The sequence below is a fragment of the Haemaphysalis longicornis genome, unplaced genomic scaffold, assembly GCF_048455015.1.
Source record: "Haemaphysalis longicornis isolate Haplotype H1 unplaced genomic scaffold, Haemaphysalis longicornis Haplotype H1 scaffold_6, whole genome shotgun sequence".
Taxonomy (NCBI): domain Eukaryota; kingdom Metazoa; phylum Arthropoda; class Arachnida; order Ixodida; family Ixodidae; genus Haemaphysalis; species Haemaphysalis longicornis.
The window spans coordinates 70,926,833-70,948,886 of record NW_027526407.1 but is presented as its reverse complement, the minus strand read 5'-3'; the positions used below and the strand labels follow the sequence as shown (position 1 = coordinate 70,948,886).

General features: G+C 46.2%; 1 protein-coding gene across 2 annotated transcripts; it reads left to right on the top strand.

Annotated features, from left to right (window-relative positions):
* The first annotated feature begins 12 nt into the window (after positions 1-12).
* Positions 13-17,690, top strand: LOC144141633 (uncharacterized). 2 transcript variants are annotated; one of them, XM_077673171.1, is made up of 6 exons: positions 13-228; positions 2,768-3,130; positions 9,413-9,578; positions 13,852-13,932; positions 14,043-14,138; positions 17,353-17,690. In XM_077673171.1, exons 3-5 carry the CDS (start codon positions 9,413-9,415, stop codon positions 14,117-14,119), a joined length of 324 nt encoding a protein of 107 aa, XP_077529297.1. In that variant the 5' UTR covers positions 13-228; positions 2,768-3,130; the 3' UTR covers positions 14,120-14,138; positions 17,353-17,690. The 2 variants fall into 2 exon arrangements, with proteins under 2 accessions (XP_077529297.1, XP_077529298.1); XM_077673172.1 differs by lacking the exon at positions 2,768-3,130.
* The last annotated feature ends 4,364 nt before the right edge of the window (positions 17,691-22,054 follow it).

The window sequence follows — 22,054 nt, the reverse complement described above, 5'->3', positions numbered from 1 at the left end:
AAACATATTCTGGCAGGGAAGAACAGTTGGCGCGTCCGGAGAGCATGGTCCAGTTGAAGGCCTGGCCGCACACGGAGAGAACCTGAATGCCAAGCCTCAGTGAATCCCTGAAACAAAGCTCCAACCTTCATCGTTGCTTCGTGAAGAGCTCCAGTTATCTCGGGCGGCAGCAAAGAAAATAACGGCAGCTGATACTCATAGGACGCCCACGCACATCGACCCCCAAAAGTGAGTGTGCATTTCTCTATTTTAGTATGTTCAGTCTACCGTTATCATTAATATTTTATCGTAGTTATATCCATCTTAAAATACTTATCAGATAAATCCTTCTTTTTGCGGTTCCCGTTTAGAATTCGAGTGTATATTTACGGGCATCAAGTAACGTTTGACGACAAACAGCACACGCAGCCTACTGATGAGTGGCAATCTCAATAAACAAAATGTCGCTTGTAGTAATTTAAGACCTAAAATTGATGATGATTTTTATTTTTGAATGGGAGAAGCTTATTGATAAATCTGATGCGGCGAGCTATTTTGGCAGAAATATAGCATTGAAATGCGCACACTCCATTTCAAGCAAAAACATATGTCGAGCGCTGATAAACCGTTGAAGCTCAACATTTCTTAGCTGATGCGTCTTTCTGTAGGTAGCATCAATCTTCTATTTAAATCTTTAAAAATAAGCGAATATCTGTGCTGTAACTTTCTAAGCCGCTGTTTGCTCAACTAATAGGTGGCGTTGCCTCCGCACCCGAGGCAATATTAAGATGCCTTCTTAAAATGGCGCCTTTTCACACATTCTTCGTAGTTTCCTTACCTTGCGCTCCATTGTAACAGCTCTTAACTAAATTGCATGCTGTAGTTCAAAACTCAGATAAATGGGTATGCTAACTACGTGTGTTTGTAAATACTTGTAGGTCTGTTTGTCATGAATGTAAACTTTTGAACGTATGCTAATTAGCGTATTTTCTCAATAACTTCATAACATGGTTCTTAGTGAAGTATATATATTTAGTCACATGAGTATTACTATTAGCGACCATGTTACGAACATACGTACCGTGACGTGCTGGCGATTACATTAAAGACGAAAAAATGTTGCTAGCACATGACGAGTTGACTCAAATAAGTCGACCAACTTAAAAGTCGTTTAGTAAATGTTTCTGCAGTGTTCGTTCCCAGTGTCAGTGAGGTTACTTAGACTCCGTCCGCAAAATTGGAAAAAACCTCAGCGTTGCTAGTACAAAATTGGAAACCTTGAACGACGATTTCAATGGCGAGCCCACTACGTCCGTCGTCAGTATCCACTACATCTATAGACTGCATCGAAAGGTGGAACCATTGGCATATTACCGCTTTAACAAAGCTTAGAAGTGTTAGAAATGGGGCCAGGACTGCCGAGGCTGCTGACACGTAAGATGTCGTAAGAAATTTCGGGAATGACTAGAACCTCAGCCATGATTTTATTAGTGTGTGAACCAAACCGAAAACGAAGGATATTAACGTCCTCCGTGAGAAAAGATTTGCTACTCTCGGCCCAGATTTTTTGAACTCTGGATGGAGTTCACTATATTCAGGCAACCAGGACCGCAACGACCTCATTTTTTTAAGCTGACAAATAATTGGGGTGTAACCACCTCTCTTTTATTTACGGCTTCAGGCGTTGTAGCGAAGTTTAGATTTGAACAACTGATCAGTTTTAAAACTGTGTAGCATTTAAATGAAGCCATTCGACACACTGTTAAAAGCTATATCTTAAGTTCTAGTGAGAAGGCCAAGACCAACCATCCGATAGGCCCTCACAGCTTTATGGGCACTTCCGTGTGCATAGCTCTCAATTACGTCACTGTAGCTCTCTTCTTGGTCAACTGCATGCCCGGTTAAAGGCTGTGAGCTTATCTGATGGCCTTATATAGAATAACGCTGAGAAAGCTGATAGTGGCGCACCAGAAAAGGCTGTACTGACGTCACGTGCCAGCTAAGTGCATAACCTCTCTATGCACTGTTAGTCACTCCACTAGACTAAAATTGAAAATGATCATGCACTTAGTGATCGTCCCAGTGAACAAACCTCTGGACTGGTTTTCGCAACAGCCCGGTACATATGAGAAGAAAAGAACTGACCATCGATGAACAACATACAGCAGATATGGGGCAGTAAACTCTAGAAATAAACAAACGTGTCGGGTTCTGTAAGCACCCTAAGGAACCAGTAAGAGGTGGATAATAAAAGCATTGCGTAATCCAATAGACCGCCCTAGAGGATTCGATGCCCATATTGACTTTGCTCACATTAGGGCCATCCCCCCTGTGACCTTCTCCTTGGGTCCAGAAGATTTACTCGTAATAATATATTTTGTACTATACTCAGAAATAAAAGCAGAAAGGTTTAGTTTTAACCGATACTTGCCTTTTCTTAGACAAAAAGCTCATTAGTGACTAAAACAGTCCAAGACTTGTCTTTAATTGCTAGGTTGTGGTGATGTCTAATACACCATCAACACCCGTGTCTTTCGAATAGTAGAACCACATAGCCACGACTTCAAGTTATTCAGGTGCCCCTGAACGTGTTTTGCAAAATGTTTTCTGAATAGAAAGGGTGAGCACTAACCCGGAACTTCGTTATGGTTTCTCGCTTTACCGACAGCCGCTGATGCTCAGAATAGGGGCGTCTAGTACGCAGTAGCTAATAGGCAACGCGGTTTACTACAAGGACTCAAGCAGTAATGGAAGTGCACAGGCGACGACAAAACTAATTCATTCGCAGGCACAGTTCGTGGGGACGCGTCGTTCCAGCTGCTCCTGAAGCACAACTCTGCCACACAGCCTGACTGCAGAACCAAAGCCTGCGGCGTTAGGAACCTGCATAGCGTGCTCTTGACCGCCAGTGACCTCTAGACCGGTGGCTGGGCCCACCCGCCGAGAACCCGCACAGTCTGCCGCCGACCGTCGGCAAGCAAAGAAAAGCAGTCGTACTCCGGTATAAAAACCGGCAGTGGCATTGTCACCTCCGATTCTGACTGCAGCTCGTCCTTTGTCAACTATCCCGGCGAGCCTTCTCTGAACACCTAAGCGGCTGAGCGCCAGCGTCTTTGATTGAAGACATCTACTTACGTGTACCTGAAACAAGGTAGGGGATTATTTTGCTTCGTGGATTTACAGATCATATTATGCGGTTTAACGTGCCGAAGCTGCGCTCGGGGTGTGAGGCACGCTGTAGTGGAGTGCTGCCAACAAATTTTGACCACCTGGGGGACTTTAACGTGCACCAAAATCTCGACAAATGGCGTTCTGACTTTTTGCCTCCATCTGAAAAGCGACCACCGTATCAGAGATTGAACCCGCGTCACTGGGCTTAGCAGCACAACGCTTTAGCCAGTGAGTCACAGCATAGGGTTGTAGACTTACATACTTGTGTGGTAGCATAGTGACTCTCGCTTTGTGTGTCGGAAGCTACAGATGAACACTCCGTTCCCTCAACCTGAGCGTGGTTTCAATGATCTACGCGATTCCGGTGAGAGCTCAGAAAGCTCGCTCCTTAATTGGAAATATTGCGGAAATATTCAGCCCTATACAAGTTTCTCTCGTTGCAGCTATGGTGAAAGAATATTAGGAGAACGTTGCTTGGAGGAATTACAACCATTACATCACTGAGAACAGCATATAAATGCCCGATATACTGATAAATAGCTTGAGTAGCATTCACATGAATGTGGGTCGACATCAATGTGACCATAGAACTTTAAAAGTGTCAGCTAACGGAAAAACCATACTTGAGCGTTTAACTGGCAGCCAGCAAAGCATTGCTTCGGCACATAATTGTAAACTGATGGTTTGGGTCAACTCATTTGTTGTTCACCATCATCGTCATCAGCAGCTTGCTCAGGTCCACCGCAGGACGAATGCCTCTGCCACTCACCTCCAAGTGTTCCTGTCCTGCGCTGCTCCAGTCCGCAGCTTAGTCCCCGAAGTTCCGTATTCCATCCCCCCATCGTGCTATTGGCTTTCCCCTTTTAAAGACGATAGTCTTTCTTGGGCTACTTAAACCCAGAAATTTTGGTATATCTGTCTGTCTGTCTGTCTGTCTGTCTGTAACTCGATTCAGCCACCCGGCCAAAGTAAAATTGATATTGCGCAATAGTGTTATATACTCACAGCCAAATGTAAATGTCTAAGCCCGGTTTATATGTTCATACTTGTCAACTTTGTTCAACAAGATCAAGACATTACGTAAATATAAGACAGGAAATCAGTACACAGGGGATACTTACAGTGTTCCTTTATTAAAAAATTCATGGATGCTTGGTTTTTCGATAGCACATGATATTCTACAACTACTGCAGAAAACCGCCACCTCCTGGCGGCATATGAAAAATCACGCGGCGACAGCAACGAAAGGTTCCACGAGCAAGGTTTCATGTTCTGCTTGGAACGACCGTGGAGCACGGCCACGCGGTTATATAAACATTGTATTCAGCCGCCTCGATTCACGCGCGTCTCCGCCGTACTGCAGCGCTGACATCGAGGAATGCGGCCTGTAGCAGTGGAACGCAGTAAATTCAAATCGGCTTGAGCAAACCTTTAGTGTGTTTACCTTGGGATGAGCGCGACGGAACAGGAACAGTATGAGAGGTGAGCGGGAAAGAGAAGGGGGGCATTTCCTCGGCAAATGTCTACAAAGCCTATCGTCTTTTGACGACATTTGCAACGAAAGGAGCAGATACGCGGCCAATTTTTTTTTTTTTGTATACCCATCTCTTGGTATCCACTCTGTTACCCGAATTGTCCACCGGTCCTCAGTTCGCCTCACTACATGGCCAGCCCAAGTCCATTCTTTTTCTTTATTTCAACTATGATATCTTCTACTCTAGTTTGTAAACCTCCCTCATCCTAGCAGGGTCATATGGAATTCATACCAGTCAAAATAACCATGACTCTCATGGCTGTAACCAGGACGGCTTATTTAGGTGTCCGACGTGATTCCCCTAACTGGAACCTTCAATTTGACGTCCCACATGCTTCAGCGCCCTCACCTTGAATTTAACCCAATTTATGACTCATAATGACTATCTCATGATTCGAACTACGAAGCCTTTTTTTATTTGTACCACGTGATTCCCCTCGTAAAGACCGTAAATTTGATACCCTACCCGCCCTAGCGGGGTCACTTCAAACTTTACCCCAATATAAGACTCGCCATGACAATCTAATGGTTTAACCAGGAAGCATTTTTGTATTTCTCCCACGTGATTCCGCTCATCAAGACCATTAATTTGATACCCATCACATCCTAGCGGAATCAATTTGAAATTAAACCAATCAATGACTAACCATGACTATCTCATGATATCGCCCTACCACATTTTTGTCCCACGTGATTTCCCTTATCGGAACCTTCAATTTGATTCCCCGGACACCTAGTGGCATCATTGTGAATTTTAACCTAATTTATGACCCATTTTGACTATGTCATGATAATAATCAGGAAGCACGTGATTACCCTCATCGTGACCTTTAATTTGATACGCCACACGCCCTAGCGTCATGAACTTGAATTTTAACCGAATCTATGACTTACCATAACTACGTCATGATATATCCATAACTCATTTTCGTCCCGAATGATTCTCCACATCGAGACCTTGAATTTGATTCCCCACATGCCCTCGCAGCGTCATTTTGAATTTTAACCCAATCTATGACTCATTATGACTGCCTGATGACTACAATAAGGAAGCATTTTTTTATTTACCCCGCTTGATTCCGTTAATTCGGACCTTTTATTTGATACCTTACACGCCTTAGCCTCATCAGTTTCACTTTTCACCCAATCTAATGTGGTCATTATTCTGTCTTAAGGGGCGCTGCCCAGTCAATTCAGCTAATTCATTTGAAACAGCAGAAAGGACAGCCCCAGCCCCCCTTTCCCCCCGGCTCTCACCTCTTCCTTTGTGACCCCTAGTATATCAAGCCGTTAACAGTAGCAGGCGAACAACCAGCACGCCAGTGCCGCCGTGTGCTTTCCCACCACCCTTTCCCACGCTCTTAGTGGATCCGTCAGGAGGAAAAGTTAAGACAACCCTTTTTTATGACCTCGCCAGTCAATTATCACTCACGCGCCCAGCCGGGAAAATTAGGTATACAGCAAGTGCTTCTAGCCATCAAAATTCAACAAGAAACTAAAAAAAATCAGACACTCCTCCCTCCCAACCGATCATGCAGATCACGATTGGTGCCGTACCCGCAGGTAACCTGAATTCCGAGCCCACAGTGACGCATGAAACTTAACAGCCAACCATAGCTGCCTGCTAGGCTACTCATATGTACTCAAACTCAAAATGTACTCAGAACTCAAAATGGACTCAAACTCAAAATGGACTCAAACTCAAAGTGTACTCATACTCAAAACGGACTCAAACTCAAAATGTACTCAGAACTCAAAATGGACTCAAACTCAAAATGTACTCTGAACTCAAGATGGACTCAAACTCAAAGTGTACTCAAACTCAAAACGGACTCAAACTCAAAATGTACTCAGAACTCAAAATGGACTCAAACTCAAAATGTACTCAGAACTCAAAATGGACTCAGAATTCACTAGGTCTCAGGCGTACTCAAACTCAATCGGACTCAAACTCAGTCGGGATCACTCGGCTCAAACTCACTCAAGCTCAAACTCACCATGGCACACTAGCCTCGCGCTCAAATTTGTCTGAGTGAGTGGACTCATGAGTGAGTTCGCCGACCTGTGATTGTTACTCCTATCATTATTCGTTCCATTTGCTGTGCAGTTCTGTTTGCTGTTGAGTTCTGCAAATTCATAACTTCGCTACCAAAATGGTACGCGGGGTATGTGCTGCTGTGCCGTGCGGCGTGCGTCAATCACGCGAGTAAATAGTGAGCACAGGTTAAAATCCATACCGCCTTCATTACGTGGCAAGATTGAAGGAACTCTGGAAACATACGCTCGGGAACTCTTCATATACCATCCTTTTACTAAAAAAGCGCGACATTTTTATTAAGAGTTAATACGCACACAGTATCTCAATATCCACCAGGCTTTCTAATTTCGTCCAATCCGCAGTGACCCCACGAAACGAACACACTGCAAACACCATTTTCATGCTGCATTCGAATAACGCGCCAAATTTACCCGCGTTGACTGTGACGCCTGACTTCACCACGGACATCAGAGATGGCGACAGCAGGCTGGGGTTGTATGCATGTGGGTGCACGACTCAGGCGTACGCAGGAAGTGGCTAGGGAAGGGGAAAGGCCATTAATTAAAGCTGTCACGTAAATACCGAGGCTGATACTCATTTCTCTCTCGCAACCTCCTATTACAAGCCTTACCGGTCGTCAATGTCTGCCTTTACAACAATTATCAGTCAGTTTCAAATGTGCGTGTGAAAAACAAACACGATCAAAAACCTGCAATCCAAAAGAATTTTAAAATTTTCATTTCAGAATTGGTTTCTTGTTTAGGTACTTGGTTTTGTTTTCTGTGTTTTGTTTTTCGGTCAATCTTGGCCAATCTCTCAAGTGGGTATGATTGGCTTGCAAACGTGCTCCGATGACGCAGGGCGGTCGCCGCGAGGTACGCACAGACGAACGCTGGACATTTTCTTGGTTTTTTCAACTGCTGGGCGGTCACTCACCACAGTCTTTGCCAAAGGGTACTCTTGGCTTCACAAACGTGCGCAGGGGACGCTGGACGGTCGTCGCGAGGCCCGCGCTTACGTGCGCGCGCTCGTCAATTTCTTGGTATTTTAACTGCGGACACAAAAAATTACGTTGATAATGAGCTTCGCTCTTGAAACAGTCTGTGCATAGAAACAGCCTTCGTCTTGTAGCTTTCATGCAGCAGAAATTGACCCGAACAGCCAGCCATATTGCGTGCTTTGCTGTGCGCTACCGAGCTCATAAATCAATCGACTCCAGTTTCAATGCTGGAAATTATTTTAAAAGAGCCATGAAGAGAAAATACAACTTCGTTTAATTTTAAATAACTAGGATTCAGTATCTCACTCGGCTCCATGACAGCCACAAAAGATGTTTTTTAATGAAAAAAAAAAGCAAGACGTATTTAAAACTTTCAAATGTTGCCCCACAGTGACGTGTTATGAGCAAGAATGACGTCATACGGGCCAACAATAAAACATAATTTTCAGTGCGTTAACTGCACGTTAGCAATCAAGTGATGCGGTTAAATGTAACTATAAGCCCCATTACAGACGTTCAGTCATGTGTCGTCGCGACAGGTCAGTTAGGCGGCCGCCAATCGCACAAACAAGGTTCCGTGACGTCATATAAAAGTTGCGGGAAAGTGGCTAGGGGGTCACGACTGCATCACAGTTTTCTTTTATATCTCCATTATTTGTTAGAAGATTGCGATGATATTGGTATCATTGTTATCGGGACTAAGCAGTCTTTCTAATAAACCCAACTTGTATTTTGTCTTCATGGCTCCTTTAAAGCTTCGTAATATTCCCCCAATTCACGGCAGGGCTCTCACAATCCTTTCTTAAGCGCCCGCGTTTATTTGTTTGAGTAACGTTTTTCTCCTTAAAAATATCCAATACCCGATGGCAGATATAGCATTCTCTTTACCCGCCCTATAATGTCTATTGTCATAAACCAGAGTCTCGTGGCATACACTAGTGAAGACGCGCTGTTGAATTCGGTGAAGCTTGATTCCGTCATTAAATGGCAGTCTTCACGTGTCCTTGTGACTACATTTAAGGTGTGCTGCTGAAGACGGACATAAAATATCTTAAAAATAGAGACCCTAAAACGTTGATTACAGCAAAATAACCGAATAAGTACTGCATGGCTGAACAGAAACAGCCGCTTTAAATGTTTGTTTTCACTACCTCTGCAACATCACCTTGCCAAACGCTGTGGCAGAACTGCGTAATGTTGTTTGCTAATACACAGTATCTACAGAAAAGACAAACACTGCAAACAGTGTTCACAGCAACATGACTTAACAAAGTTTGTTCGCTAAACTTAAACCAACACCGTAAGGATGTTTTTCAATTACGCCGCGTAGCCTCAGCTTCTGTCAGCGTCTTTCAAAACGTCTCGCTGTTGGGAGTCTCTTACCGAACGTAAATTGCGTTTTGTCTATGGTTATTCATGTGCTAAATCCGCTGCCAGAAGCAGAAGTCCATAGGGTTGCAGTCGCCGCAGGTCTGTAGAGCATGAACGTTTTCGTTTTTTTTTTTTTTTTTTTGCGGACTGAGGCGTGATGCTTAAGCTGACGTTTATCTGAGCGTCCAAAGCTTCACGAATCACAAAATAACTATTTATAATCTACTCCCGCGTGTTTTAAGACGCTTTGATACGTTTAAACATTGATGTGAAGACATTTTCATCGCCACATGTCCTCTGCGTCACACTGTCGGTGCAGATGCGGCTATCCGTAGCAGTGGTGCTGTTCTTGGTCGTGTCGAGTCACGCCGAGACGATCGATCTCTACAAGCCTGTGAAAATTTGTTCGAGTTTGTCGCTGCTGGATGTGGTGACCAAGGTTTGCCAGACGCCTCTCGGCTGGCGCAGGAGGCGAGCTGCATATGGTAAGACAGGAGTCTTCTCCTACTTTTGGGTTGCGACAGCTGTTATGGCTCAGCTTCCTATCACATAGACATATAGTGTTTTGTGCGAAGAACACCATGTACAGTCGCGGCCACTGATAGCGGGAACAGCAGTGCGTGGCCACAATCTTCGGAGCTCCACCCCCGGCGCTGAGGGAATCTTACGGCACATGCGCAAGCAGTGCCACCTACCTCCACCTCTAGCCCTCACTTTAGAAATTTCCCATGTGCCGCAAGAGTCCCGCAGCGCCAGCGGTGGCGCTGCGAAGAGCGCGGCAACGAACTTCCGTGTTCCCGATACCAGTGGCCGCGACTGTAATTGGAATGAGTAACAGGGCATATTTAAGAGCGTCGTTCGTATTCTTTAATTTCCTCTGAACTGTTCCTCGCGTCACTTAGGACCTGAAGGGAGATGTAGCGTAAATGACTATGTATCAACACCGCCTGTATAAACATTGCCTAACGCGTCGCGCGATTTTCGATGGGACGGGTAGGGACGCATAGTTCGGGCACTTATCCGCTATGTGGCGCGCGCCGGCAGACATATTTCCTTACGCCACTGCTCGCGAGTCGCCAGCGAGTCGCGAACGCTGCACCCCTTCTACGACATGTGTCTGTCAGCTTGCCGGTTGTGTTTCAAAAGCCGTTTCCCTCGCATCTTAGCCGCGAGGGACCTTGGGTTCCCGTGCAAGGCGTGTGCGAGTGATTCGATAGTCAGTTGTGCCGCGATAGCATTGGTTACGCGAAAAGTCACGATTCCGCTCATGAGTGGAACAACCTTATCTGCAATTAAACCCCAGCCTCCGCGCGCACCTACGAGCGAGAGAGAGAGAGAGAACAATATTTATTGAAAGCCTGCAATTGGGAGCGAGCCCCGTAGGGGCGAGCCTCTAAGACGCGGCCACGACGTCGTGTCGGCGTGCTCTTTCTGCCGCTGCCAGACCGCACGCCCCGAGTTCCGGGAGGCGTCCCGTACCCGTGGGTGCGATCCTAGGCAGGTGGCGTTCGAGAGCCGCCTGCACTTGCTGGACGGCCAGGTGTTGGGTGCTGTAGTCCGACGAGGTCATCGCGTTCGTAATGTTTGGGGGAAGCTGCGTTTGTGTGGCAGCCTCCCGCGGGTTCAGTTCACAGTTCCACAGGATGTGGGCTGTAGTTGCTTTGGCACTCGCGCACAATCGGCACACATCTGTCTCGTATTCTTCGGGCACACATGTACACCTAGCACCGGGGTTAGAAGGGACCCTGTCCATAACTGTCGATATGTCACCGCTTCCGCGCGTGAGAGTTTCGGATGAGGCGGGGGTCGCCGTATTCGATTAGTTCTCACCTACGAGCGAGTGCGAGTCGGTCGTGGCACAAAGTTTGCAACGTGAGCGCAGTGGCCCATTTGACAGCAGGAACTGCATCATTACGAAACTGTTGCCCTCTGAACGCAAAGTAATACCTCGACGCGAAGTGCTGTTGAGTACAGCCCAGCACGATCTACCTAGCGCCAGACGCGTATGAACTAGCCGCCGCAGATCGGCTGATTGCCAGCCGCCGCGCTCTAACGTCAGACGTGAGTTGTTTTGCTGGGTGTGAAACATTTAGCGCAGAGAAAGCCAGGGCTAAATCGGTGTACGCGTGAAACATTTCTCTGAAGAAATTATTCGGTTTTTGTATTCAACCACGTATTAGAGGGCACCTACCAGACATAACGTCGTGGATGTGGTGCGTGTGCACTTGCGTCGACACCCGCGCATGCAGCCAAATGCAGCGTCGGACTTATACTGCTTATACGCGCCGTTCGCAGCCGCGGTTTCATCCTCCGTGGATTCGAAGTGCTCGCGGGTAGGTAGAGCGCCACCACTTAATGTGAGTGCGAATGATATTATATCTGTTGACGCCAGTACTGATAATCTGGCTGAAACGCAGGAGACGATGTGCGCCGGTGTTCTTTTTTCTTCGAGATGCGGGCGCAAAGCGCATGCGCTGGCACGGTGGCCACCGACATGGCGGTTTTCAGTGTTGCCAGGCGTATTAATCGCCCGCTACACTTTTCATTGAATACCGCCTATACCCCGACAGAAATGTCCACGGTGGTGCTGTGCTGTATACGGAAGCCATTAGCGATGCTATGATGATGTCAGAACTTCCACACCAAAAATTGGTGTCATGAAGGAAAAGCACTCTAATAAATCCGATGCAGCACATTCTTTTTAAGGATAGATTAAGTTGCTTGCGAATGAAAGGCTTCGTGGAAAATACACCTAAAATGGTAGGCTATACATGGTCTGCGAAATGCTAGTAAAAAATTTAAACCATTTCTTCAGAGAAAAAGGGTTAAACCACGAACCTGTCTTCCATGCAAACTGAGTCAAACGCAAAGTCCGAGCACAGTAAGCGTTTTTTTTTCATTAAGGCGTTTCGCGTTTCATCATCACCTTCACCATCATCATGAGCATGTTCCGGAAACTTATTGTGTAAAGTTGGCTTTCCTGCACGGCTTTTTCGTGTTACAATCTATGGCACAAGTTAGGCATGCAAATCTCCGCTTTAAAAATCCGGCACTTGTGTTTTAAAGAGATTGTATTTAAATCCACATGACGGAACCATTCGCCTTCCCGAAGCACCATGCTTCGAACGAGAAAGTTTTTATTTTGGCAGAAATACTCTAGGACAAGCGGGAGAAGTCGGAGTAAAAGGTAGGGTGTTTGCGGCCTGAGACATCTTGAAAGTTGTATCAGAAACAGGCGGGCCCCTTCAGAAGGCGGTAGAAGCCGCGTAGTGAGAAGAGAAGCTCGTAGTTGGAAGCTCAAAACAGATCGCGCTAGACCGGTTTCTGTAGAGTAGTGTGAAACCTAGCATAGAGACAGAAAACAACAAGGCTGTGGAAACATCTAAACGAAGAACAGAATACCCGTGAACGAAAGGCAAAGAGCGGGATACTTCTTAATATAGTTACCACCTGTAACAGACAAAATTTTATTTCTATGTCGCTAATAGCAGTGCTTAAACCATGGCTGTTGGTCCCCCACAAGCGCTGTCTTCTGCACTTCTTCTGGGAAAACTTTTACCTTTAGGACTGTATGCCAAAGGGTACACTAACGCAATTTAAAAAAAACTGCGCTACAGTTAGATACGTCACATGCTTTACTCAGATGGCATACGTCATTAGCCACGTAGAAAGAGTTGCCATTAGCAGTCTCAACAAATCAATCAATCGAGAAGATTTCTTCAGAGGCGATTCTAAAAGAAGGGAGAGAAAAGAGGCATTTACTTGGCACAAGCAGCAGAAGCCTTTCGTCTTTCGGCAACATTAGCAGCAAAGTGACAATACACGTGACCCATTTTTTTAGTTATTTATGACCGTTTAACATTTCAAAATATGCGCAGAGACAAGGACGGAAGAAGTCAAAAACTTCTAACTAGTCCAACGTCAAGCCTGAGTATACGTTATATTCCTGTCTGCACCATCCGCAGACATCGCAGTAAATTAGAAGCCTGGTCCTTCCGGTGATGGGTTCTCAAATGTTCACCAGGCTGAACTGTTGTTTGAAACCCTTCTTTCTGTGCAAAGTGAGCACTTTATCACATACACAACATTCGCGGAATTGCAGCTGAAGCGACAAGTATTTTTATTTACATAATTTATGGCTGTGGAATCAATAATGGAGTGTCTCTGCAAATCCACACATATATTAAAACGGAAAGTTGTGAAGTTGGTAATCCGATAGTTGGCACAATATTTCCCGCAGTGAAAAAGTGGCGAGAGCAAAAAAAACGAACACGGACGGTATGGCGTTGGCGCCTGCCCCATGCGAATTCTTTCTCGCTTCAACGCGCGCCTATTTTTCTTGCTACAAAATTATACTCACATTAGTTTTAACCTTGACTACTGTGCGTATGATGTACTGGCAAAATTTTGAATTTATTTTCTGAAATTTATTTTTTATATATTCTGCATACATATACTACATACATAAGTGAACACTTCCTAAACTTAACTAAACTTTCGGAAAACCAAACCTATTTCGAACACTCATGACAGCAAACGCCACCAAATCCGCAAAATCTTCTGAAATTTCTTATAAAAACATAAAATATGCATAAACATACTTTGTCTTCAGCCTACATTTTGGTCAAATTACCATTTCTTCTGCAAATTCTGCAAAAACCCCCGTGCTAGGGAGCAGCTTTTATAAAAATTGCTTGAGTTTTTTTATGTCTTAAAATGATCATCATCATAATGCTCGTTGCCCTCATCGTTGTACAGGTGGCGGAAAAGGGAGCAACCACAGACAGCTTGTGTTGAGAAGCACGCTTAAGGATGAGAACGAGGCCGAGATGAACAAGAGTAAGTAAAGAGAGAGGAGAGCTCAACAGCTTCTCTACTAATGAAGTCAGTTACTTGACCCTTGTCGACCAGCGGGAACCTGATCGAGCGCTTTCGCACTTCTTTCACAGTGATAACGTACGACGAATTTGCGGAGCAGTGCTGCTACAAGGAATGCGAGCCAGTCATCTTTCTGCGGATCTGCTGACCTCAGAAGGGCAATTTAGGTGCGTATTTGGGCGCGATGGTTTCTGTATTTACTCCTCATACTGCTTGATGCCGCCGCCATCACCACTGAAACTCTTCCACAAGTCCACGAAAAGGCGTTCGCACAATCTGCGTATAGCAATTATAAAATGCTGGCAGTCCTTTCGGGGGACAACGCTTTCTTCTCGGAAAGAAGTTCTGCAAAGAGAAAAGCCCACCATATTGCGCGTGCTCCATAACAAACATTTTCTTAGATGCAGACTCAAACATTAAAGCAGTTCCACTAAGCATGAACCTGTAGGGAAATGCGGAGCCCGCCAGGAGGGGCTGTGCTGCCCTCTATTGATTGATTGATTGTGAGGCTTAACACGCCGCCGCTACACGGGCGATGAGGCACGTCGTAGTAGAGGGCTCCGGACTACTTTTGACCACCTGTGGACCTTTAACGTGCGCCGAACGCCCTCTCTTGCCTACTTTCGGTATCAACACCAGGCCGATAGTGAACCCGTACTATCTTGACTGGTTTCAGTATCATCCTGGTGTTGCTGCCGAAGGTAGTCAAGAGATGGCGTCACAGCCCCGGAAAAGATCGTTAAAAAACACTGGATTGAGTTTTCATTAATTTGGGGGGAAAATGCGTGAATTCAAGATTTTTTTTTTATTTTACCTTAACTTGTACTTATCTGCGCCCTGCCAATGGCGCAGCGAAAAGATCCCCCCATATAGTTTGCATATAAGGAACGTGTGCCTCTGAGGCGCAATTGGATCGACATCGTCTTCAATAGGCGAAGCACCCAGTTTCGATCCCGGCCAGGGGAAGCGGTTTTCTTTACGAAGTCTCTGATTGGGTGCGCGATGCCGTGCCTTGCTTTGGTGCGTGACATGGGACGAGCTACGACGACAAGCCGAGCCCCAAAAGTTATCCGCACTTAAAATGATTGCGAAAGTGTACGGTGGCAGGAAACACATAAAGTGCGTTCCGTGCTGTACTTTAGAACGCTAAATTATTCCGACGTCGGGCCGATGCGAATTCAACATTATTGAGTAACACCCAGAATGGCGAGTTGGTTCATGGTCGCTGGAAAACCTTCAGCTGGAACGTATGAAAACAAAGGACGGTCTAGAGAAACACGGACACAATTCTGTCCGGACAGCATTGTGTCCGTGTTTCTTTAGACCGTCCTTCGTTTTCGTACGTTCCAGCTGAAGGTTTTCCAGCGACCATGCACACCTGCGATTTCGTTGGAACGAACATCATCGCTTCGCCTCTTAAAGAAAAACTGCACGGAGACTTAACACTGCCTAAGTTGCGAATGCAAAAGCACTACATTTTATTTAAAGCTGTTTGATCGTCTGTGTGTAATGGAAGGTATGTCGTGATTGCGCTACGTCCTGTTGATGTGATCGTCTACTGTGACACTATCCTCGTCATCACAATAATATATGTCTGGCGGGAAAATCTTCGCGTCGCCACGGTTGCGGTGGATCGACTGGTGCATGTTTTATAGTCGATATTGTTTGCCTCTTTGCTCGCCGTGAGTCATTTTTGTGTCCCCGCGCAACTTATTCTGAGACGTACTTCCAGAACCGACCTTGTGAATTCGCACCTGCCGCATAGACGTAAGTTTAGAGTTCACAATAGCATAGAGAGCACCTGCGCCTGAAGCGTGTAAAATAGTGTGATTGTGTTTTCTCGTCCCCATCGGCATGAACCGTGCCAAAACGTATGGAAGACTGCCTGTTACGGTGGTATTCTTCTGGATTTTTATTGCTGGCCTCTGAAATGTGTTCCATTCAGTCAAAGCATGGGCCAACTGCATTTAACTGGGATCCCCAAGCTAGCAACTGCCACCTCACTCCAATAGCTAACCTATCTACTAAGCAGTGTAAAGTTTCCTTGGGCAGTATGGATACCTCCATACAGTCCACCCTGGTTACGAGTGCGAGAATAACCACGAAAATGCATGATATCCTGGTATAAGGACGCCGTTTACACAGCAGGGCCCGTAACGCCGGTGCCTTGCTCGATTAAATGAATATTTATTAACTCAATCGATGAGTGCAAAAATGTGACCCTGCTTCTAATTTACATTTGAGTATTTACGACTGTGGGGAACAACCTTATTGCTAGAAGCACTCAAAAATGACGGCATCATTAGGTGCGGCGCTTAAGGGGAGGATCCGCCTTGCCGTCCTAGAGCGGTTAGCGGTTTTAGTTCTTCACAGACACGTTTCACGCGCTACTGGGCGTAAAAACACCTCCTGTGCAAAAGCACTGAAATAATTCCATTTCGATGTTCAACGCGATGAAGAAGCTACACCAGAGCTATAAGGGGCACCATAGTGGAGGGCTCTGGATTAATTTTGACCACCTGGGTATCTTAGTTAACGTAGCCTAAATCTCGACAAACGGTGTTTTGGCTTTTCGCATCCATCGGAAAAGCACCCACCGAGGCCGGAAACAGGCCCGTGTCCTTGGGCTCAGCACGCCTTAGCCACTGAGCAACCGCGCCAGGTCTTGTGCAAAGCACTCCTACCCTACCTCCCTAGACCCGTGCCCTAGACTACGGTGATGCAAGATATGGTCTTAACCATGACGTCAAGATTACTATAGCGCAAGCCGAGCGTGTAGCAAGACACGTGGAAGGATGTCTAACTTCGTTCAATGGTAGCCGCAGCCCTGCATTCAATGAGCTCGGCGTTGCTTGAAGGCCGTTAAGCTTAACATTAGAGCTAACGAAAGAGGTTGGCCAAGGCTGCTAGTCACAGTAGTGGCGAGCAGGAGAGACACATAAGGAAGAGGTCTTTGCTGACGCTTTAAGGGTCTCATCTCAAACTCCCCACGTGTAGATGTCCACTGAAACTGGAATCAATCTCACCGAAGCTGGCTCTTAACTGCAGAGGTGTGTTCGACAACGCTGTATACGATGGCCACTCAGCTCAGCAGTTTAACTGCCTGCATCAATACTTTCAATCGGACAATCAATCAGACCACAAGCCGTGAGAGCGCTGCACCCAAGAAATGTGTGCTCTCATGCTCTGCATCCTTCGTGCGTACTCTGAAGACTGGAAACACCAGTATATACCAGCCATGGCGTAGCGCACCGAGCGTTATAAGCTTAAATCCGGGGTAATTTCGCACGATATTCACTGCACCGTCACATCTTCTGTAATTTTTTTATAATTTTCCTGAAGCGCTGTAAATTACTGCTGTGTTTTTTTCTCTTCTCCCAGGAACCTGACCCACGCGGCTACCGGGACCATGGCGACAGTTTAAACTACATCTGGAGCACAGAGCACCCGCGGCCTTTAAAGTTCAAATGAGCATTTCGCACACTGGGTTACATGTGATAGCACCGGTGAAGTGGAGCACCTCTGTACCAACGTTTGGGGCCGTTTATATAGCAGCACTTCGGCAATTTTAAGGCTCACCTTCCAGTGTGTTCGCGGTTTGGGACAATGCAATCTTTAGCTGTGCTTTTATACTACTTAGTTTTTAGCGTTTATGTGTTCCCTGTCGGTGTTTGTTTTCTATTCATTAACTTATGTTTTTATACTTTAGTCGATTCCGCGCTGACGTTTGATCGCAAATAAAATGTCAAATCACTGGCCGTGTTTTATTCCTTACCTTATATATTTAGGCTTTCTGATTCCAATTATCGTTTTATGAAACCAAGCTGAACTCAGCTAAATTGCACAGCATTTACGTGTCATACGACGTCAAAACAGGCTAGTATGGCTCAAGTATCATCTTATTTGGTAAGGAAGGACTTTGTAACCTTCTTTAAAAGCAATCTAGCCATGTGTTTTTCGTATCGGCACTCCAACTACACAAGGAGCTGTATCCACCGTTGCTATCAGCAAGAACACGGAACAACAAACGGCACGCTTCTTACTGATCTGCGGAGCTGTGGAGTGGAAAAACGGGATCGAGGTCACTTTACATTGAATAGTGAATCGTTCGTAGCATGCTTAATTGCACTCCACGAGCTGTAGTTTCATCGTAGTACGGAGGCACGTTTTTGAACTTCCCATTATAGCGACGCCGGGACCAAAAAAATCCCTATAGAGTTTACGCCTAATTTAACTAAAGGATATATTTAATACATCCCAGTTTCATGACCACGTTATTGACTGTGCTACAGTTATCGACTGAGAACCGTGTGCTTGAGAAAGCAACCTTGAGAACTACATTTGGCCTCCTACTTCGTTTTAATATGTCTTTTTCAAATACCATGGTAATACAATAGCATGCGAAGTTGCCACATAGACAGCTCCGACTGAATAGCAGCGAAAAAAAGCATTTAACACAATCGCAGCTCAACTTTGCTGGCGTAAACAGGATCTAAAACAGATGCCTATGGAAAATGGCGGTAGGCCTGGAAATGTCATCACTGCTATTGCTTGATACGAAAGTAACTGCTCCACTTACTCGAAACGCTTGCGCGATTTCTACCGCAATATTCTGTTCCGAGATAGGTACAAACCACCACTTCCGGGGCGATGATTAAAGTCAATGAAACTCGTTGGTAATTACTTACAAATACGGCTGCCTCAGTTTCTGAGACATCGCAAGTGTGAGTACGGATGTTTGAGCACAAAGTACAAACATGATTCTACAAAACGCACGCTTACGCAATTCTTTTTCCAATTTCTCAAATTCTCTATGCCGCTCTTCCCTCTTAAGCCGATCTAAAATATAACAAACCACTCTTATTTATAAAAAGGATGCGTAGAATTGAGTTAACAGAACATTTTAGAGTAAAAGAATTATGGGGCAAAAAGAACTCTTCGGAATGTGGGGCCCGAACCCAGTTCGTAAGCGCCCTAGGTAGCCAATCTCCCCCTAAGCTATTGAGCGTATCGGCGTTTCCCACAGCCAAGCGACGCATGGCGCCATCTAGGGGCATGTTTGAAGCTATGTCCACGTGCTTGCGGCCCTAAGTTTAATCGCTCACAACCGCTCTGTGTCGTTGTGTAGTGGGTTCAAACCCATTTACCGCATTTTTTTTTCATTTTCAGCGGTTTTTCATATTTGAATATCAACATTTTTTATCACGCATATAATCTCTTTATGACATCCTTATGCATTGTAAATGGGATTTCGAGTATTTTTGTTGCCTTTTGGTCAGTTTCAGCTACTGCATCTTGTACGCTTTTGCGGGTTAGCCCCTTTAATGTCGGTTTCTGCTATTTCTGTTCAACATTTCTCTACATCGTGGTTTTCAACCATTGCAGGTTCGTTTTGGCTGTTATTTATTTCAGTTCGAAGGGTTTTGTGCGCTTTAGGTACGTTTATGCTGTGATACAACCCCCATAAGCAAGCTCAGGTGACGACTGGCTGTACTGACTAGGAGACGCATTTACGCCGAAGGGGAAGCCGCTAAGCATCATCATCATCATCATAAAGTGATGGTCTTGTAAACACAGGGGAACGGATTCGCTCTTTTCTATGCGCTATGTTTTCAGCATTATTTCTTCAGGCTGCAATGCACGAACTAGCACAAGAGGAAATTTTATTGAAGCTATCCGCTCCAACAGGAAATCGGGGTATTTGCTGTATGCAAGAAAATTGAAGCTGAGACTGCTCTACGTCGCCATATAGCGTGAACGCCACGCTCAACAAAATACGGCCCATGCTGAGGGATACTTGCGTTAGATTAAGTCTCTCCCATTGAGTGAACCTTGCGCTACTGTGGGCACTTTCCATGGTGGGTGATGCCTACGTGGCTCAAGTTGCTCTGGACGGCGTGCAATAATTCCAGGGTGCAATGCGTTCGAGTGGTAAGTGGGTAAATTACTTGTATGGAATTAAAATGAATTGGAGTTGATCATCATGGAAGCTAGCTAGCTACCTGCTGTACATCTAAGTCATAAACATTTCTCCAAGCACTACTTACTTCTAGGAGGATGGGCAAGAAAATGAAGAAAAACCAAAAATGCCGATTGCAGATGAAAACTTAAGAGACAGGGAAAAAAGGAAGAAAGGTCGGCGGTTCGAAGACGCCCTTCCCGGTCGCTCGTCAACCCCTGGAGGATGTACCGTCCACCAGGAAAATGCTGGGCTAGCACCCTAAGAATAATCCACGTTAAAATGCTTCTGTGTTGTACTCGTTACAAAATAGGTTACCAACTGATACCAATTAAAAACAGACACCGACCACGAGTATTTATAAAACTAAAAAAAGATGTTTCGGCTCCCGTACGGGAGCTTTCTTCTCTTTTTTTATGAACACTCGTGGTCGGTGTGTGTTTTTAATTGGTATACGTTTCCCCGACCAGACGGGCTTCCTTCCAACAATTCATTTCAGGTAACCAACTGTCCTAAATTTTCTGGCCACCCCTCCCCACAACACGCCATTCCCCGTATCCAACATATGAACTTTTGGAGAATCACTTTGTCTTTCACGATTAGTTTATCAAAGCATGAACCACTTAAGGGCGAACTCGAATCATCACAGCACGATGAATGTAGTTTTCGCCGTATCTCATGGGTTTCTCTTTCGTAAACAGATAATTTACATCAGTATACAGAGTACACTTACCTCACTCGCACGATGCGCCACACCCCTAAGAGCATCATCATCATCACCATCACCACCATAAGCCTTATTAGGTGCCCTGCACGGCGGAGGCCATGGTCGAGCTACACGCCGAGATGCCGGGCACGAGGTACGTGGACGCGGCAGAATATAGAGGCAAGAAGACGTACGCGGCGGTGGTCATCGACGCCAAGACTGGCTCAACAGTCACCGCGGCAAGTGTCCGGACACGTGAGGTGAAATGTGCCGAAGAGGTGGGTATAGCCTTAGCCATCGCAGATCCAAACACCAGGACCATTCTGTGCGACTCTAAAGGGGCCGTGCGGAACTTCGCAAGAAGAAGAGTGTGCCGTGGAGCAGTGTATTTGCTCGCCTCGCTGGACTTCGCGAACAGGCACGTGACAGTGAAATGGTTCCCCGAACACGCGGGGAACGAGGTGTCCGAACAATATCTGAACCACAATGAGACGGCGAGCACTACCGCGCGAGTGTTAACGGGCCGCGCGGCCGGAGCAAATCCGTCTGCAGAATTGTGGGAGGAAACAAAAGACAGGATGGGGACATACAACAAAATCACGACATACTATAGGATGAGAAGGAGAGAAATGGCGCCGCCGCACCCCGGCTTGGCTAGGGAGCAAGCGGTGGTACTAAGACAATTGCAGACGGGTTCCGTACTGACCCCTGTCATCATGAAGCATGTGTGCCCCGAACAATACGAGGACGATACGTGCAAAGTGTGCCGCAGTGGGCGGGCTACGATGGCTCACATCCTGTGGGACTGCTCGGCAAGACCTACAGAAGCGTCAATGAAGACAAAGGTTCCGCCGTGGTACCTGACCTCGGCGCGGAGCAATGACAAGGACGTACAACTACAGGCCGTCCAGCAGATCCTGGCGGCACTTGAACAGCAGCGCCCGAGCGAAAGCCGAGAGGGCCCGGCCGCCCAGCGCGGGAAGGCCGGAGGACCTCGACACGAGTAGCGAGGGAGCGGCCTAGTAAAGAGCCCAGCCGGGAAGACGTAGGGCCGCGTCACGGCGCTTCGGTAACGGAGGCCGCCTGCAGGCGATTTTAATAGTCTTCACTCGCTCACTCACTCACTCACTCACTCTCCAATTGGCCTCCACCCGCTTGTGCCCTGCGTTGCCCGAGTCCATTCTTCGCCACTGAATTTTCTTATCTCTTCTCTCCATCAAGGTAATGGTCTTCCCGGTGTCCATTCTGTTACCCTCATGGTCCACCTGTTGTCAGTTCGTCGTACTACACGGCTACCGCGAACTTCAGACAAAATAAAAACAGGAAACGAATAAGCTAAGAAACGCAAGCACAGCTATTCCCGAGATTGCGGACATTGCTGCATCTTCTTCGACCTATGCTCAATAATGACCCTTCTA

Excerpts from the sequence above, each read along its gene's own strand:
- LOC144141633 (XM_077673172.1), top strand. The coding sequence starts at position 9,413 with ATGCGGCTATCCGTAGCAGTGGTGCTGTTCTTGGTCGTGTCGAGTCAC. Across the intron at positions 9,579-13,851 it reads CAGGAGGCGAGCTGCATATG|GTGGCGGAAAAGGGAGCAAC; the intron begins GTAAGACAGGAG and ends ATCGTTGTACAG. Across the intron at positions 13,933-14,042 it reads CGAGGCCGAGATGAACAAGA|TGATAACGTACGACGAATTT; the intron begins GTAAGTAAAGAG and ends CTTCTTTCACAG.